Source organism: Rhinatrema bivittatum, chromosome 2 (assembly GCF_901001135.1).
Source record: "Rhinatrema bivittatum chromosome 2, aRhiBiv1.1, whole genome shotgun sequence".
In the NCBI taxonomy this organism is placed as follows: Eukaryota; Metazoa; Chordata; class Amphibia; order Gymnophiona; family Rhinatrematidae; genus Rhinatrema; species Rhinatrema bivittatum.
Genome location: NC_042616.1, coordinates 544,094,071 through 544,114,287, shown reverse-complemented (window position 1 = coordinate 544,114,287; position 20,217 = coordinate 544,094,071). Strand labels below are relative to the sequence as shown.

Below are 20,217 nucleotides of genomic sequence, written 5' to 3'. Positions count from 1 at the left end.
TCCGGATGAATAGGGCATGTTGGGACATCGTGACCAGCTTGTCCACAGTACATACATAAACCCTGCCTTTTCCGAAGTCTTCTCTCTTTTGAAGTCAAATGACTGCGACCAAGTTGCATCGGTTCTTCTCCACTGGCAACAGGTACTGCTGGAACCATTCGATGTGCAAGTTTAGCACGAGTCTCCTTCTGAACCGGTCCTTTAATAGGCTTGAGTTCTTTCACCTTATAATGAAGCCGGTGGTCAATTCTAATAGCCAAAGCCACCAGTTCATCCAGCGAGTCAGGTGTCTCACGAGCAGCAAGCTCATCCTTCAAGCGGGTATTCAGACCTCTGAAGAAGAGCTTTCAGGCATCTAGGTTCCTAGCATAATTTGTAGCAAGAGTCTTGAACTCTATTGCAAAATCAGCCAGTGGTCGGTTGCCTTGCTTCAGGTCCACCAAGTCAGAACCAGCAACAGTCATTCGAACAGGATCATCAAAAATAGATTTAAATAATTCTAGAAATCCATCAATATCCTGCAGGATTGGATCCTTACGTTCCCACAGCGTTGAAGCCCAAGACAAGGCCCTTCCATCAAGATAAGATAGAATATAAGTAGTCTTGGCATAGGCTGTGGGGAAGTGTGCAGGCTGCAATGTGAAAGGCATGCAGCATTGGTTTAGGAAACCTCTAGTTCTTTGAATCTCTCCAGAGAAGCGAACTGGAGCAGCCAGAGGTACCATAGTCTTTATAGTTACTTCAGGTAACTGACCTTCATTACTGGAAGTAGCGCCTTGCGTCTTCTGTGCTTGTAGCTGATGAAACGCTGAAGTGAGTTTCTCCAAAGCGTCTTGTTGTTTAGCAATTCGCAGGGCCAGGCCAGGGACGACCTATAAGGCATTGAGCTGTACTGGATCCAGGGAGTTAGCAATCTGCTATAATTAGTGAGGTTTGGGTGGACCCTTGGACACCGTAGCAGCTGACCACGCCTATGGGGGGAAGTCCCATGAGGGCCACAGGTCAGGCTCAGCTCAGGACACACAAACACAGAGATTGATCTTTTATTAGACAATGTGATGAAGCCACCAAATGTGGCAGTAGTGAGCAGCAAAAGTAGCCCGACTGGGCTAGTATCCCTCAGGCGCTGGAACAGCGACTCCTCCGGTAGCAGTGCTGTAGTGGAAAGAACCGAGAATAATGAGTACAGTGGAATATGCACAAAGTCCCAGTATGGAGAACCCCAGGATAGGGAGAGCAGGTCCTCGAGGAGCGAGTACCTGATCCCTGAGAGCTGAGAGGCTTGAAGGGTAATGTACTCACACAGCGGTTCCACGTGGGAGATGGCACTAGGGCTGGAACGGAGGCAGGCCCTCGAGGAGCGAATACCTGGTTCCAGGGAACAGCTCAGAGGTGACGATGGTAGTACTCACTAGTGTTGAAGATAGCGTATCCTTCCAGGCAGAAGAGAAGGTAGGAGCAGGCAGCGAGTCAGGGAACATGGGCCCTCGAGGAGCGAGTACCGGTTTCCTGATAGCGACCTGAAAAGCAAGTGAGGCCCCTGAGAAGCGGTTACTCCGTTAGCGTTAAGAGTCCAATGGAAGATTGGAGAGGCAGAGTAGCTGAGTACGGAGAGCGAATCCCATCCGTAAGATTCCCCCCTGCTAACTCAAAGGCTAGCAAACATCCTAGGCTTTAAATATCCGGGCAGCGTGACGTCATCACAGCGGGATGCCCCTGAGGTTCGCGCCAGGTAGGAAATAAGAGTGAGGGCCGCGCAGCGCGCGCGCCCTAAGGTACCAGCGGAGCATGGCGGTAGGCAGCGCCCAAGCCGGTCCAGGGACGCCGGAGAGGACGGCAGGCAGACGCCGCAGCAGCCAGGGGTCCATCCATAGTGAGAGGAGGTGCAAAGAAAGAAAGGTAGGTGGAGTGAAGCCATCGGGAAGGGACAGTTTCAACAAACCCAAAGCCATCATAGCCCAGGGTTACTGTCTAAACTTCCTCACAGTACCCCCGGACTCTCCACCCAATCCACTGTGGACCCAAAATGTCCACACATTACTTCTAGAGCCAGAACTTTCCACCCTTCTGTGAACCAGGGCCGTGGAAACCATCCCCCTGACACAGAGGGGAAGAGGGTTCTACTCACGTTATTTTCTGTTTCCAAAAAAATCGAGCGGTCTCCGCCCCATCCTAGACCTTCGCAATCTCAACAAATTTCTTCAGAAAGAAAAATTCAGGATGGTGTCTCTTGGCACCATGCTTCCCCTACTACAACAAGGAGATTGAATCTGTTCTCTGGACCTTCAGGACGCCTATGCACATATCGCCATATTCCCACATCACTGCAAATACCTGCGCTTCCTAGTGGATCACAAGTATTTTCAGTACTGAGTTCTACCATTCGGTCTGGCCTCAGCACCTCGAGTGTTTACAAAGTGCCTAGCAATGGCTGCTACATATCTACGCAGAAATACCGTACACGTATTTCCTTACCTGGACTACTGGCTAATAAAGAGTCAATCCAAGCAAGGAGCTCTCAACTCTCTAAAGCTCACTACGAATCTTCTACACTCGCTAGGATTTCTGATAAATTACCAAAAATCCCATTTGAATCCATCTCACCTCCTTACCTTAATCGGAGCAGATTTGGACACCATAGTTGCAAAGGCCTTTCTGCCCAACGACCGCGCAGACATACTCTCCAAACTGGCTACGTCTCTGCGCACATACAAAACAGCCTCAGCCCATCAATTCCTCACTTTGCTGGGCCTCATGGCTTCCATGGTCCACTTCACTCCTATGGCCAGGCTAGCCATGAGAATAACTCAATAGACTTTGAAATCTCAGTGGCTCCAGGCCACTCAACCTCTTTCATCCCAGATCCATGTAACCGACCAGCTGTGTCTGTCACTTCTATGGTGGACAAACAAAGCCAACTTGTAGACAGTCTATGCTTCCAGCAACCAGTTCCTCAAGGGACCTTAACCACGGACACATCCAACTTGGGTTGGGGAGCTCATGTGAACAACCTTCAAACTCAAGGGACTTGGAGCTTCAAGCCATACGTTATGCTCTATATGCGTTCCAGGACTGCCATTCACACAAGACTGTTCTCATACAGACAGACAACACAGTTGCAATGTGGTACTTGAACAAACAGGAAGGCACAGGCTCTTATCTGCTCTGCCAAGAAGCTGCGCAGATCTGGGCCTGGGCCCTTGCACATGCCATGCATCTCTGGGCCACTTATCTGGCAGGCATACAGAACGTAGTAGCAGATCGCTTCAGTCGATGTTTCCATCTCCACAAGTGGTCTTTGGATCCCTGTGTAACAAGCAAAATCTTCCAATGCTGGGGTCAACCAACCGTCGACCTCTTTGCATCCGATCTGAATCACAAAGTGGACAGATTCTGCTCCCTGCACAAGCAACAAGACACGTTAGCCATGGATGCCTTCACTCGCCCCTGGAACACAGGCCTCCTTTACGCGTATCCTCCAATACCACTGATAACCAAAACTCTCGTGAAGCTACAACAGGTCAAAGGATCAATGATACTCATAGCCCTGTACTGGCCTTGACAAGTCTGGTTTCCTATGCTTCTCAACCTTTCCATCTGAGAACCCATTCGCCTGGGCACAGTGCTCATCTCATAGCTCAGAACCAAGGCATGTTATGCCACCCGAACCTTCAGACCCTATCCCTCACAGCCTGGATGTTGAAAGCCTGATCCTTCAACCGCTCAACCTTTCAACTAAGGTCTCTCAAGTGCTTGTAGCTCCACGAAAATCTTCCACACAAAAATCCTATCTTTCTAAGTGGAAAAGGTTTACCACGTGGTGCACGCAAAAAGGTATCGACCCCTTTTCCTGCCCCACGCCATCTCTGTTAGACTATCTCTGGCACCTTTCAGACTCTGGTCTCCAGACTTCCTCGGTAAGAGTACATCTCAGTGCCATCTCAGCGTACCACAAGGGAGTAGGGGATGCCCCAATAACAGTGCAACCCCTTGTGAGTCAGTTTATGAAGGGCCTTCTACAACTTAAGCCCCTTCTATGGCCACCAGTTACCGAATGGGACCTAAACGTAGTACTTACAAGGCTCATGCGTTCCCCGTTTGAGCCTTTGCACTCCTGTGATGTTAAATTTCTTACATGAAAAGTTCTTTTCCTAGTAGCCATTACATCTGCTCGAAGGGTCAGTGAGTTACAAGCACTTGTCACATACTCACCCTATACAGGGTTCCTCCATGACCAAGTGGTCCTCCGTACTCACCCTAAATTCCTTCCCAAGGTGGTAACGGATTTTCACCTGAATCAATCTATAGTCATGCCCACCTTTTTTCCAAGACGTCCCTCTCACCAGGGTGAGAGAGTTTTACACACCTTGGATTGTAAACGTGCACTTGCATTTTACCTAGACCGCACCGCAGTCCATAGGATATCCACCCAACTCTTTGTTTCTTTCGATAAAAACAAACTGGGAGTTGCAGTGGGCAACAAACTCTCTCCAACTGGCTAGCAGACTGTATCGGATTCTGCTATGAGAAAGCAGGCCTTCCTCTTCAGGGACGAGTGAAGACGCACTCAGTAAGAGCCATGGCAACGTCAGAAGCACATTATCATTCAGTACCGATTGCTGAGATCTGTAAAGCTGCAACATGGAGCTCTCTCCACACATTTGCAGCACATTACTGCCTGGACAAGGAAGGATGTCAAGACTCTTCCTTTGGCCAATCTGTCTTGAAGAACTTATTTCCAGTATAATCCCAACTCCTTCCACATCCACCTGCTGTGATTTTCAGGCTGCCTCATTTTTCCCAACAGTACACCAGTTGTTGTGCCTGTTGCACAAGTTGTATGCTGTTGGTCTAAACAAATATGATTCAGCCTGTAGCTTGCTAATCACCCATATGTGAGGACTACCATCCTGTAGGGATGTGCATCCGTTGTCCACGTATTTGAAATCCGCAACTTATTTTTTGCTATCTGTTAAATACGTGGGGAGGCGAAACGCATCGCGACTCCCCACATATTAAACAGATATCCGTTTTATTCGGCCTCCTAAATAAACATTTAAACCCCCCACCCTCCTGACCCCCCCCCCCCCCCAAGACTTACCAAAACTCCCTGGTGGTCCAGCGGGGAGTCAAGAAGCCATCCCTGCACTCGTTTGCGGTTTCCTCACGGCGCCAATAGCCTGTGTCACAGGGGCTGCCGGTGCCATTGGTCAGCCCCTGTCACATGGTCACCGGCGCCATCTTGTGCTCCTACCACGTGACAGGTAGGTCATGTGGCAGGAGGTCGCTCCGGGACCCTCGTTGGACCCAACCAGAACTTTTGGCCAGCTTGGGGGGGGCCTTCTGACCCCCACAAGACTTGCCAAAAGTCCAGCGGGGGTCCGGGAGCGACCTCCTTTCACGCCGTCCATCCGATCCCAATACTCAAAATGGCGCCGATCGGCGCCATTTTGAGTATTGGCGGGACGGCGATTTTGAGTCTCAAAATGGCGGCGATCGGCGCCATTTTGAGTATTGGAATCGGACGGACGGCGTGAAAGGAGGTCGCTCCCGGACCCCCGCTGGACTTTTGGCAAGTCTTGTGGGGGTCAGGAGGCCCCCCCAAGCTGGCCAAAAGTTCCGGTTGGGTCCAACGAGGGTCCCGGAGCGACCTCCTGCCACATGACCTACCTGTCACGTGGTAGGAGCACAAGATGGCGCCGGTGACCATGTGACAGGGGCTGACCAATGGCACCGGCAGCCCCTGTGACACAGGCTATCGGCGCCGTGAGGAAACCGCAAACGAGTGCAGGGATGGCTTCTTGACTCCCCGCTGGACCACCAGGGAGTTTTGGTAAGTCTTGGGGGGGGTGTCAGGAGGGTGGGGGGTTGTAGTTAATTTAGTAGTAACGTATTTACAGATCGACAACTTATTGAATTCTCCATACTTCCGCATGAAACGGAATTGACCCCCACGAATACCTATCGCATACGCAACGAAAACTTTTTGCCTGCACATCTCTACCATCCTGCTTGTCCTGGGAGAAAGCAGAGTTGCTTACCTGTAACAGGTGTTCTCCCAGGACAGCAGGATGTAGTCCTCACGAAACCCACCCGCCACCCTGCGGAGTTGGGTCTGAAACCGTTTTCTTATTTTATTTTTTCGCTCACACCTTTTGCTACAAACAAGACTGAAGGGAGACCCCTGTGGCTGCAGAAATTATGGCATGCTGGGCATGCTCAGTGTGCCAGTCAAAGTTCTAGAAACTTTGACAAAAGTGTTCCATGACAGGGCTCCTTCTGATGACGTCACCCATATGTGAGGACTACATCCTGCTATCCTGGGAGAACACCTGTTACAGGTAAGCAACTCTGCTTTGCTGTTTTGAAATATTTTATTGGTTTTTTGGAAAGCTTTCAAAATTTGCATGAGCCTTTAATTATTGGATATTCTATTCATCAGTTGTTTTCAAATTATTTTATTAGTATGATTTTACTATTATGATTAATGATTTATATATCTTGATTTTATTGTTTGTTTCACGAGGAATGGTGAAATTTTTTTTTCCGTTCTTGTACTGTATAGAGTCTGGCATTTTGCGTTTTACAGTTCAGTTTTTGTCTGCACATTTCTATTTATACTTTATGGTGGCTTTGTTCTGTATTTGGTGAGAGTCTGTGTTCTGCATGTTAAGACTGAGATGAAGCATTCTTTTAGCATGTGGTTTCTCTGAGGGATCTATAGTAACTTGGCCTGGTCTGTTTTCCTGATAGGAGGTGTATTGATATTTTAGATTCTGGTATAATATTTGTGGTATTCCTTTTCATAGGTAGGATTGTTACTGTTTGAGTGTTGATACGGGAGGACCATGCTGACATGAAACATGTTACAATAGGTGTGATGCCTTGTGAATTCCAAGTTGCAAAGTTTTCTTGTTGGCATCACAACATGTATGTTATTTTTATCTCAGAATGTCATTTTTCATGTAAAGTCTGTTGATATAAATATAATTTAAAATTGTGTATGGGGAGGTTGGGGGGAGGGGTGCCAGGCTGTCTAGGGTTTGTCTAGGGTGCCTAATACCCTTTCACCGTCCCCCTTGACAGTGAGGTTGGCACGGCCTTAGTAAGTGGAAAAGCAAAGCAGCCCTGCCAGAATCAAGCTGCTATAAAATCGGCGTTCCCATATGAGCAGGAACTGCGCGCACATGGACGCCCACACTTGAGTCTAAAAATTCACCTTTAATTGTTTTGAATTATACTTTTTATTTGTATGGTTTTACTAATGTGTTTTATGAGGAATGATAATGTTTCTGCTTTTTTACAATGTAGCAATGCATACAGAATTTGGCTTGTTGCGTTTTCCAGTTCAGTTTTTGTCTGTACATTTCTATTTATACTATATGGTCTCTTTAGTCTGTATTTAAGGGTCTATCTTGTTTTGCATGTGTGACTGAAGTGAATTATTCTATTAGTGTGTAGTTTCTATGTAGGAATCTATAGCAGTTTGGATTGTTCTGTTTTCCTAATAGGGGATGTATTACTATTTTAGGCCTGGTGTAATATTTATAGTATTAACTTTTGTGCTTTAATATTTATTTGTACATTTCAAAAATAACACAAGAATTCACTTGTGACATAAAAAAACATTGAGACTCGGGATACACAAAAGAAAAAGAAAAAATATATAGGCATTGTATATCATTGTACAAAATCCTAAGACTCAAATTAAATGAAAAAACAGGGGGGACATAAGATCAAAGGAGCGGTTAAGGAAAATAAGAAAGAAAGAAACATGCAGAGATTAAATTTACATAATTCATAAAAAAGCCGATCAAAAAGATATCAATTAGAGAAAAGGTGAACATCCAGATATGAACTCAGCTGCGCAGGATCAAAATATATAAACTTGGAATTTTGATGAGTAAAGATGCATTTGCAAGGATAACAAAGAATGAAATTAGCACCAAGGGATATAAGCTCTTGATACATCATAAGAAATTTTTTTCTTCTTTCCTGCATAGCACGTATAATGTCTGTATACAAGGTCCCAGGAAGCACAATGGAAGTCGATCCAATTATGCAATGTTGCAACCAAGAGTAGATAGATCAGTGAAAAAGATTCTTTATTTGTCACAGAATGCAGGCCCGACTCTGGCCGAGTTTCTCTCTGTTCTTAGAGGTGCCTCAGGGCTACTATAACATGAAAACATATATAACCATTTAAAAACAATTAAAAATTGTCATGACATCACAATAAAACAAATCATAAGATATCATAAAATTCAAACAGTAAATTACATAAAAATAACATACAATATTAATAAACAAAAGATGTAGAATGTACGATATCCTACATTTACTTACCTTAGTCTATGTGCCTATTTGTAAACCGTTGCGATGGTATATAACTTAGCGACGGTATAGAAAAGTTTTTAAATAAATAAATAAAATAAATGTGCACACGAAATGTAGAAATAGAAATGATTGTGAGCGACGGCTTAATAATTACTACATAACGATAAATTATATTGTTCCATGTTGTACCTGTGGAGCTTATTTGACTACTTTCAAAATATTCGAGAGTTCAAAAACTTTTCTCTTTAAAATCCTTTATCTGCGACAGTATACCAATGAATATACCAATGAAAGAGGAAACATAGTGTAACAGAATAAATTAAAGAAGGTGCTAAAATAGTGTAAATAGTGCCCATATGTATATATACACATAGGGCCGGATTTTAAAAGCTCTACGCACGTAAATCGCATTATGCGCGCCGGGAATATTTTCAAAAGACCCAGCGACACACGTAAAGCCCTGGAACGCATGTAAATCCCGGAGCTTGCAAAAAGGGGCAGGGAGGGGGCGGGGTGGGGTGGGGTCAGAGGCTCCCGGCATATCGGCCATTTGCCGCTGTGCCGGGGATCGCGCGCCAGCTGTCGGCCAGCACGCGCAACTTACTTCAGCCCCAGGGCTGAAGTAAGTTTTAAAACAAGAAAAAAAAATGAGAGGTAGGGGGGAAAGGGCGGGGGAGGTAGGGGAAGGGAAGGTGGGGTGGTGGGATAGGGAACGGGGGAAGGTAACACAGCCTGGCGCAGGCTTGGCGCGCGCAAGGTACACAATTGTGCACCCCCTTGTGCACGCCGACCCCCGATTTTATAAATTTGCATGCCTATGCGTGCATATTATAAAATCACATGTCCATGTGTGCGTGCCAGGTAACATGCATACATGGACGCGCTCACGCAGGTTTAAAAATCTACCCCTTAGGGCCAGATTTTCAAAAGGTTACGCGTGCCGGGCCTATTTTCAAAAGGCCAGGCAATGTGCGTAAAGCCCCAGGACGCATGTAAGTCCCGGGGCTTGTAAAAAGGGGCGGGGCCAGAGGTTCCTGCCACAGCAGCCATTTACTTTGATGTACTCTCGACCTGGGTAACATCAAGCTAGGCTGAGAGAACATTGCACAAATCTCATCTTTGGGTGAGTTTCCTCACTCTGAAGGTCATTAAATCTTCACAAGAGTGTACTGTTCTGTTTGTACGTCTCACTCTGAATGTCAAAGTGGACCCTAACCCCTACACTAATGCCTAAACCTCACCTCAAGTAGCTAGGTGGGCCTCATATAGAGGTATAAATACCTTCCTAGTATGAGGGCCTTATAGCTAGTCTTTTCTCTCTCTCTCTCTCACCCCTCCCCCCCCAGTGGTTGTAGTAGGAAATACAACAATTCTGGCACTTGTTGCGAAAAAGTTATCGCAGTTTGCGATAATACCTATGTGAAGCACTAAGCACACTTTCTGATAAACAGCCTATTACCATAAAACACGCCCCTTTTCCTATCGCATGCGATATTTAGTGCATTTTGATAAATCCAGGCCTAAGCTAGCCTAAATTTAAAATTCAATTTAAATATAATGATAAAAATGACATAAACACATATTCCATTTCATTATAGTGTTATGAACTTAAGATACAATGTCAAGGACTACTCAAAACATTTCAAATAGGAACATGGGTAAGCAAAATGAAGACAAAGGAGCTAAACCATGAGTACAAAAAACTTCAGCGTGACTTAAGAAAAATCTGATAGTTCTGATAGCCCAGATAAAAAAACAATTCACATAGCCATAAACTTTAACTTATGCGCATATGAACCTTTACTTCTCAAAAGACGCTTTTTATAAAATCTTTAAATCCAAGTATTCTACTTACATTCACACTGTCAGCATCTCGCTACTGCTCTACTGGAAATGGCCCTTTTTTTTTTCTACACCTCAACAAACTCAACCTTATTATACCTTTTTATTATCGCGATGTCACAAACTACATCTCGCTGTTATCATTGATGATACACCTATCTGTACTGAAACATAAAATTTATTAAAATCGTTTGTTAAAAACACTTGGTTAAACCTTGCAGGCAAACATACTAAATCCCAATATAGAAATGAGCCAAGGCTTTCAACTCCAATTTTTAGTGTGGCAAAAATAATTAAAAATATAAAAAATGTAAAACATGATGCAAGCTGAAAAAAATTATTATTATATGATGGGTGGAGGATTACTGAATAGATGGACATGGAACTAATGGAAAGATTGTAATACAGGAGATGGAATTGAGTAGATTGGATGCAAAAATAAAAATATAAAATAAATTAAAATAAATAAAAATATGTATCAACCCCCACAAATATAAAAATATTAAAAATAATTAAAAATATTTTTACTAGATATATTTGAAAATACCGTGGGGCCAATTGCTATACAATGTAGATGAGGTGGCACATAATAATTAAGCTAAGGGATACACACATTAAAAAGTATATTAGAAATAATCTAAAAAAAAGTATACTAGGTAACTATTGGCACTATGTTTCCACCTAAAATAAAGCACAAAATATCCAGACTAAGTAAATTACAGTGAAAGATGCATAAAATTATGGATATCTATAAAGTAGGGTAAACAGATGGAGCGCATAAAAATTACAAATACACTGTATAGTAGAGATGTGAATCGTGTGCCCGATCGTTTTAACGATCAAGTTCGGATGGAGGGAGAAAAAAATTGGATCGTTAGAGATGTGAATTGGAATCGGTTCCGATTCCAATTCACATCGTTAATTTTTTAGTGAGGCTTGAGCAGATAAAAAAAAACCCACCCCGACCCTTTACAAATGACCCCTTTGCTCTCCCACCCTCCCGAACCCCCCCCCCAAAATGTTAAATTACCTGGTGGTCCAGTGGGGGGGGGGGGGGGGGGTCCCGGCGCGATCTCCTGCTCTCGGGCCATCGGCGCCATTTTGGCTACCACTGATAAAAATGGCGCCGATGGCCCGATAAAAAAAAAACCCCACCCCGACCCTTTACAAATTACCCCTTTGCTTCTCCCACCCTCCCGACCCCCCCAAAAACCTTTTACATGTACCTGGTGGTCTAGCGGGGGGCATAAACATTACATATCGTTATTTCTTTTCCCAGCAATTTACCTGAAACAATCATGTACCTGCCTTCTGAATCCCTTATTTCAGAAATAAGTTCAAACTAAATTAATATTGCAACTCCCTTTTTTCTTTTAACTGCTGGGGAATAAAGTCACTGCCCTACCCATCACCTGTATAATTTCTGGCATTTCACTGCTGTCTGGTGTGTTTCCTGTATACAAGCAATATGTACTTTATTGTCTAATTAAGGCTTGTAGCATTTTTTTTCTTTTCACTGGAAAGCCTAACCCAGCTATATTCCAGGAAGCCACCTGAATATATTCACCCATATTTTATCCAATATTTTACACTGTTCCACTGAGTAAAACATAGAGTCTTATATCTTGCTCTGGCAGTCTCCCAGTCTAAATTGCCAGAAAGAGTCCCTCCCACAAATCTCATGTCTTGCCACATTGAAGGTTCCCTCCTTGACACCCCCATGCCCCCTCCTTGACACCCCCATGCCTACCATGATCTATATCCCCTTCCCAAACATCCTTGCAACACCCTCCCCTCCCCTTCTAACATCCCCAACAGTTTCCCCATTAACAAGAAACCAGCAGCAGGGGAGAGGACTGGGGCTGCCACGGAGACCGGCACCCATGATCGCGGCGGGGGCAGGTGAGCGGGGGCTGGGGGAAAGCTTTCCACCTACCCTTACCCATGCCTCTACCGCAGGGGTCAGGGTAGGCGGTAAGTTTGCAGGTTAAACGCACGACAAAACGGCAGGGAAAGATAGTGATAGTCGGGCGCGGGTTACGGGATGCTAGGGAATAGCTAATTCGCTCGTTTGCATGCAATATACATGCCGCGGGCGGAAGGGGTTGCCCGGGGAATTTAGGACGCGGTAGGAGTAGGTTAAAGGGGATTCGGGATCGCAGGAAGGGCTAACGCGGCCGGAAACGGAGTAAAAAGCGGCTTAGGAGCAGGGTAAACGCGGCCGCACTTTACAGGATAGACCTGATTGTCTGTAAAGCCTGTTGCTATTTACTGTTTATAATGATATATGATATGTGTCACTGTATTTCATATTGTCTGTAAAGCCTGTTGCTAATTTACTGTTTATTGTGAACCGAGGTGATGTTATTAACGTGCCGCGGTATATAAAAAACCACTAACTAAAGAAATAAATAAATAAATAAATAAATAAACTTTAACTTAAACCCAACAATTTCGATTCCTGTAACTCACCACCCATTTGCCCATTTAGGCCAAATTTTGAAAGGCCTACGAGCTTAAAACCTGGGGTTTACATGTGTGGCTGGGCCTTGAGTGCGCAGCACACACTTTATAACGGGCCTGGCCATGCACGTAAACCCCAGTACGCGCACAAGGGTCAAGGCCTGAAAATGGGGCGAGCCAGGGCATGGTCTGGGTGAGGCGGGACGGGACAGATGCCGGCTGGGACAGCGGCCATTAGCCACTGTTCCAAGGAAGCGCATGCCAGCAGCCAGCCAGTGCATGTAACTTGCTTCTGCTCCAGAGGAGCAGTAAGTAATAAAAACAAAATTTAGGGAAAGGTAGGTTAAGTTTAGGGGGTGGAGAGGAGAGGGGAAGAAGAAGGGAAGTGTAGGTAGGGGGTTGGGAAGTTCCCGCTCAGTCCACTCCTTATACTTCTAGTGTAGAAGATGAGGTAAGATTGGGAGGACCAAATATATTTGGGGTTTTAGGTTCAGGGTGGTGAATAAAAATCATATCATTGTGTGAATGAATTACCTTTTGCAAGTCAATTTTTATGTCTCAAATATTTTTGCATCCAATTCATAAATATCCCTTTTCATAACAGTTACTGTTTGGCAAAACTACAAGAGCCTGAGATACTCAACCTCTGGAGCACAAAAGCAGCAGAGTTGAATATACTCCATAGTGAATAATAACTGCCTATTTATTTTCTGCACAACTTTCTGATGTTATATAGCTCATCTCCCCTCAGTTGCCATTTTTCCAAGCTGAATTGTTCTAGTTTTATTGGAGCTAGTCAGTTCCCTATTCCTGTTCTTCTTTGTTGCCCTTCTATGAACCTTTTCTTGGTGAACTATATTAAACAAAACTAAACACAGTATTCAAGGTGTTGGTGCACCATTGTTTTGTATCATGGCATGTAAAGTTGTGCTCTATAAATCTTATCTCCCTCTCCCACACTCTTCACCAAGGAGATTTTCTTTTCCACTGGAACGTGGCAGATTCCAATCTATGGCTGTTTTACCCAAACTTGAATGGGCTGGACAAAGATATTTAAAATCAAAGAGCTATACAGCTGAACTGTCTACATTGATAAGGGTTGCTATGGGAACTAGATACAAAGAAAAACCCAAAGAACAATATTGTTACCTAGCAACCGGTAGGTGATCAAAATTATTATAATAATAATAATGAACAAAGATGAACTCCTGGGGAAATTTATTTATTTATTTTATTTATTTAAAAACTTTTATATACCGACGTTCAAAGCAATATCACATCGGTTTACAGACAACAGGGGTAAATAAACATATGAACCAACTGAGAAGAATAAAGTTACATTAAACAGGACATGAGCGAACTTGGGCGATAGGAGAAAAATAGTAAAGTGATGCCATACTTAAAAGTGAGGATTTTTAACAAATATCAACCTAGAGACACAAGTAGCTATAATATATATTTATTTATTTATTTATTTAGTGTTTTTATTATATCGGCATTCATGACAGGTGTCACATCATGCCGGTTTACAATAAACAGGGTGTGAGCTATACAGAGAACTAAAACTTATAACACGTGCATGGTTGGAAAATTGCAGTTACATTAAAACAGGGAAGTGCAAAACTGGGAGTTGAGGGGAGAGAAGAAGAAGGAGATTAACTGAAAGCAAATTATTTACAATGATGCCAAGTTAATTACAGTGAAGTGGAATATATGTAATGAAGGAGATTGTTAATAAAGAGTTTGTAGTGTCTGATAGTAAATGGCTGGAAGGTAAGGATCAGTTGAGGTCTGGATAGGCTTTTTTGAAAAGCCATGGTTTCAGCCTTTTCCTGAACGTTGGTAGGCACGGTTCCTGTCGCAGGTCAGATGGGATGGAGTTCCATAGAGGAGGTCCTGCTGTTGAAAATGCTCTGTCTTTGAGTGATTTGTGTTGAAAGGTTTTGGCGTGAGGAACATGGAGTGATTCTTTATAAGACTCTCTGATGGGTCTGGAGGAGGTATGTTTTTTGAAAGTAGCTTGAGGGCATCAGGGTAGGGATATTGGAGGAGGGAACTACGGCGGAGTGAGGGGGGAGACGGAAAATGGCGGAATGGGAATACTTCAGGTATAGGCTTGTTCAAACAAATTAAACAAAAATCCTGGTCAAACTCTATATTTAAGTCAAAACAAACCATCAGTATAGAATATCAAATTAGAAACCATATTAGGATGGTAACTTTGAAATCAGCACGCGGGCACACATGTGCATGTATATGTTGGCCTACGCCCAGGGATGTGGATATTTTTTAACTTGCGCGCATTTTATAAAATAGCCTGGCCGCATGCACATGTGCGCCAAATTTTAAATGGGCTTGTGTATATGCACGCAAATGTCACTTTTACTGCATAAATTGGGGGATTTTTAAAGGGGGGCGCATGCCGACTCTATTCCCATTTTTACCAGTTCATCCCCATTTCACCCAGTTAAAAGATAGGTCCTCCAAACCCCCCCTAGTTTAATAGCCTTCATTTCCCCCTAGTTAGACCCAGCCCTTAAAACACTGCAGATCTGCCTATTTTTCTTTATTTTTTAACTTACACGTCACCTATAGCAGAAGAAAAGTTACGTGGCAGGGGGGCCTTAGTGTGTGCTGGATCACGTAAGTATTCACATGCACATCTCAGGTTCATGCCCCGAAACAGCCATGCCCCACCCGTACCATGCCCCTTTTTGAAATCTTCTGAGATGTGTACGCTCCGATAGATATGTGCATATTTCGGCAGCTTGCCTCATGCAATCCTGACATATTCACACATCCCCTAATTAATGCATATGGGGCTTTTAAAATTCACCTTTAATTCTATCAGATGTTTTTGATGCATGTAGGACTAGATCCTGTGAGTTTCTAAAATTCACTTATAAGATTGAGGAGGGGTAATCTTAGACCTTAGATTTGGTTATAAAACCTTCTGCATAATATATACATTGAAAAATATTGTATATTAAAAAATGCATGGCTACTGAAAATAAATCACCTGTGTCTTTTGGCAGAAGCCTTTGAAGGATTAGTTGATGTGATGACTGCTTAACAATTCATGGAAAAGGTGACACAAATTTTCACATGGTATCATTAATCTCAAACAGAACAGGTCTTTTTCAAAAATAGAAAACGTTGATGTAAGAAATTCAAGTGGTTGTATCAATTGTTATTTTGGAGATATAACTATGATTACTTGATGGATTGTGGTGTTTCAATAAATGAAATCTGTGCTCTTCTAGATCATGGTACTAGCAATGGAAAAGGTACCTACAAATCTGAATCTACACATTCATCAGAAAATGTAATTTAAAAGCAAAAAAAATATAAATAACATTCATATTTGTACATACAATTTTTCAATATAGTTGGCAAACATTAAATCTGATGCTATTGAAAAACATGTTATTGCTCAAAATCTTGAAAGGTCAAGTTGTTTTTCTCCTTAGCTGTGTTATTTTTCTTTTCCATATAGCAGTAGAATAAGCTCTTTTTGTATTTTACAGCATCATGTGTCCTACCTAGCCTTAAAATAATATTTTGACCTTTTTTTAAACTAGGATATTCCAGTAAACATGAAGTTTATAATTGAAGCTATGGAAGAAGTTGGATCCCTCGGACTAGAAGAAACAATTAAAGAACATGGCCATTTTTTTTCTGATGTTGACTACATTGTGATCTCAGATAATAGTTGGATCAGCAGAAAGCCAGCTCTCACTTATGGAACCAGAGGAGATGCTTATTTCTTCGTGGAGGTACTGGGAAGTGTATTGAATTCCACCAAAAATAATACATGGCTTAAAAAAAAGGTAGTGTGGCTGCACAACAGTAGATGAACAAAGCTCTAGTTACTGGGGTTTCCATTCCTCTAAAATTAATACTGTACTGGAGATGGGACTGGGTGTGAACCCACACATTGCTGCTGGCAGCCTAATGGACTTAGCTTTAGAAATGCTAGACTTATTTATCAGCTCAAGATGCCCAGCTGACTATTTAATTTGAAATTTGTACGTACTTATAAAGAAAACAAAAATGAGGTCAGAAAAAAATACTGTTTACCTAAAAAAAAGAAATAATCAAAGAATCTATATAGAGAAATTTTATCTGGCTGATTTAGGGAAATTTTCAGCCACAATCTTAGGCATAGATTCATCAAAAAGCTATAAATAAAGTAGAAATATGGCATGATATCGTCTATGATTAAAAAAAGGGGTGTGGTTAGGATAATTTTAGATGTACCGCATTGCACTCATGTTACGGTATCTCATCATGCGACGTATTAACATGCCTCGCATCATTTTACACATTGCACATCATTTTACATTTAGTGCATTTATTTATTTTTATATATATATATATATATATATATACACCAGCTTCCTGCAGCTGCTTCTTTGAGGGTGTGTCAGGTGTTGGAGAGAGGAGAGAAGAGTTGGTGAGTGGTTTAGTGGGAGTAGGAACGTTTTTCATTCGATTACAGAGTGCGTTGTCATCTGTTTCCCTTTACCTTGTTTTTTTGTCTTCTTTGTGTGAGAGAAAGTTTGTTTGTCTGACTGTGTTTGAGTGGTCAGGAGGGTGGTGGTGAGGAGGAGTGATGTGAGGTGGATGGAGTGTGAGAGGTGTGAGGAGAGGAGGGGGAGGAGGAGAAAGGTGGGCAGGAGTGGTAGGAGAAGTAGGAGGAGGAATAGGAACAGGGATAGGAGTAAAGACAGGAAGGAGGGAAGGAATAGGAGGAGGCAGGAGGAGGATAGGGATAGGCAGGTGAGTATGGCAGGAGGATGACAGTAGGATAGGGATAAACAGAGAAGGCAGAGGGGAGGGAAATTGTCAGGACAGAAGCAGGAGGGGAGGGGGAGTAAGGGAGGGAAACAGGGCACCATTCTGCAAAATGGCGGCGCAGAATGGTGCCGGCTGAAGACAACACGATTCAATTGCAGGAGACCGTTCCGGACCACCGCTGGACCCCCAGGTAATTTAAGGCATTTGGGGGGGGTTCGGGAGGGTGGGGGATTTAATTTAAAGGGTCGGGAGAGGGTTTTAGGGTGTTTTAGTGTGCCGGTTTTCCTGCCCTCCCTCTTCCCCCGATTTAGCTACGGACCACCGCTGGACCCCCAGGTAATTTAAGGCATTGGGGGGGGGGTTCAGAAGGGTGGGGGATTTAATTTAAAGGGTCGGGGGTGGGTTTTAGGGGGTTTTAGTGTGCCGGTTTTCCTGCCCTCCCCCTTCCCCCGATTTACGATTTTTTGATGATAAATCGGGGGAATTGGTATTGTATCGTGGCCCTAACGATTTTTGACGATTTAAAATATATTGGACGATATTTTAAATCATCAAAAAACGATTCACATCCCTATTGCTGGCCACGACTTGTTTCTTCCGGGAAAAGGGAGGGGGGCGGTATTTTTCACCGCTGGGGACAGTTGGGGCTCACCTATATTTCAGATTTATATGACGGCGCATCTGAGACTTTGCTTTCCTTTGCCTTGCTCAAACAGCATTTTACCTTACCAGACTCGGATCTTTATGTGTACCTCCAGGTCACACATTTCATAGGGTCCATGAAGCCTCTTCTCGCAGACACTCCAGAAATTCACAAGTTAAGAGACATAGTCCGAGTGGGAAAGTCTAGGAAGCCTACCATCTCTTATTATTATAAAGAGTCTCTGGGCCTAGCAGACCTACGGATAGTGGACTCCATCTATGACAAATGGACCACATGGGCTCTTTTTTCGCTTACACTACTTGAATTTAAGACATGTTTCAAGGAATTGCCTGTAGTATCTGAAAATGTTTTTTGTGTGAAACGCATTACAAATTTCTCTGGCAATGCTATATCACACCCATAAGGGCCAAACAAATGAAAATTACGCAGTCCTCCCAATGCCCTAAGTGTGCGAGCGAGGACGCCTCTTACTTCCACTGTTTTTGGGATTGTGTAGTAATTATTCAATTTTGGAGGCAGGTGTGTGCTGCCTGCTCAACTTTCTTGAAAATAACTTTGCCATTTCACCCTAATCTTTGGCTATTTGGAACGGACGCCCCGGCTCCATTATAACTGCAAAAGGAAAGAGTGAAGTGAATAACAAATCTCAAATAGAGTCTCATAAGGAGTCCAGGAAAAGCAATAACCTTAAAGAGAGTACCTGGAAGGCTATGACCACAAATGCTCATAGTTTGGGAAATAAAATCCCAGATCTGCAGGCCCTAATGACTGAGGCAGAATTGGACATTGTTGCTATCACAGAGACATGGTTCACAGAATCTCATGATTGGGATACAACAATACCAGGCTATAACTTGTTAAGGAAGGACAGAGAGGATAGAAAAGGGGGAGGTGTGGCTCTTTATGTCAGAAACAACATCCAAGCATCTGAGCTGCAAGGAAGTTGGGGCAAGGAAGAAGCACTATGGGTCGACCTAAAAAAAGATGACGGAGCATCCATTTATATTGGAGTGGTTTACAGGCCTCCAAACCAAAAGGAAGAGCTGGACAGAGATCTGGTTGAAGACATCCATAAGATAGGTAAGAAGGGAGAAGTGGTGATCGTGGGTGACTTTAATATGCCAGATGTAGACTGGAAAATCCCATCTGCAGAAACTAAAAATAGTAGAGCGATAGTGGATGCCATGCAAGTATCTTTGTTCAAACAAATGGTGTTGGAACCCACGAGAGAAGGAGCTATACTCGACTTAGTGCTCACTAATGAAGATAATGTCTCCGATGTCCAGGTGGGCACCCACCTCAGCACCAGTGATCATCAAACGGTATGGTTTAATATCACTAAAAGAATAGGGAAAAGAACCACAAAGACCCGAGTTTTACAGTTCAAAAACACAGACTTTGAGGAAATGGGGAAGTACCTGGAGGTAGAACTAAAAGGATGGGAGAACGAGAGAGATGTGGAGCAGCAGTGGACCAATCTAAAAGGAGCAATCACCAAGGCAACTACTCTATATGTTAGAAATGTAAAGAAAAGCAAAAGAAAATTGAAACCTATCTGGTTCTCAAAGGAGGTAGCTGACAAAATTAAAGCTAAAAGAACAGCATTCAAGAAATATAAAAGATCCCAAAGGGAGGAACATAAAGAAGAATATTTGATTCAACTGAGGGAGACAAAGAAATTAATCAAGTTGGCAAAAAGTCAAGCGGAAGAGAGGATTGCCAAGGAGATAAAAAATGGTGACAAAACATTTTTCAGATACATCAGCGAAAAGAGAAAAGTCCATAATGGTATTGTGAAATTAAAAGGTGGTAATGATCAATGTGTGGAGAGAGACGAAGAAATGGCAGAAATATTAAACGAATACTTCAGTTCTGTGTTCACTAAAGAAGACCCTGGAGAAGGACCATCTCTACACAACAAGAAACTGGAGGGAAGTGGAATAGATGATAATCCTTTTACAGTAGAAAATGTATGGGAAGAGCTAAAGAATCTGAAAGTGGACAAAGCCATGGGGCCTGATGGGATTCATCCAAGGATACTGAGGGAGCTCAGAGATGTTCTGGCGGATCCACTGTGTGACCTGTTCAATAGATCCCTAGAAACGGGAGTG

The 20,217-nt window shown here is 43.3% G+C and overlaps 1 protein-coding gene across 7 annotated transcripts in view; it reads left to right on the top strand.

The window, feature by feature from the left end:
* The window catches only part of LOC115085172 (beta-Ala-His dipeptidase-like), a 207,107-nt gene that overhangs the window by 95,872 nt on the left and 91,018 nt on the right, over positions 1-20,217 (top strand). For all 7 annotated transcript variants that reach the window (XM_029590872.1, XM_029590868.1, XM_029590867.1 and 4 more), the window contains one exon: positions 16,224-16,418. In XM_029590872.1, the coding sequence (XP_029446732.1) occupies positions 16,224-16,418 (195 nt within the window). The remainder of the gene's footprint in view (positions 1-16,223; positions 16,419-20,217) is intronic.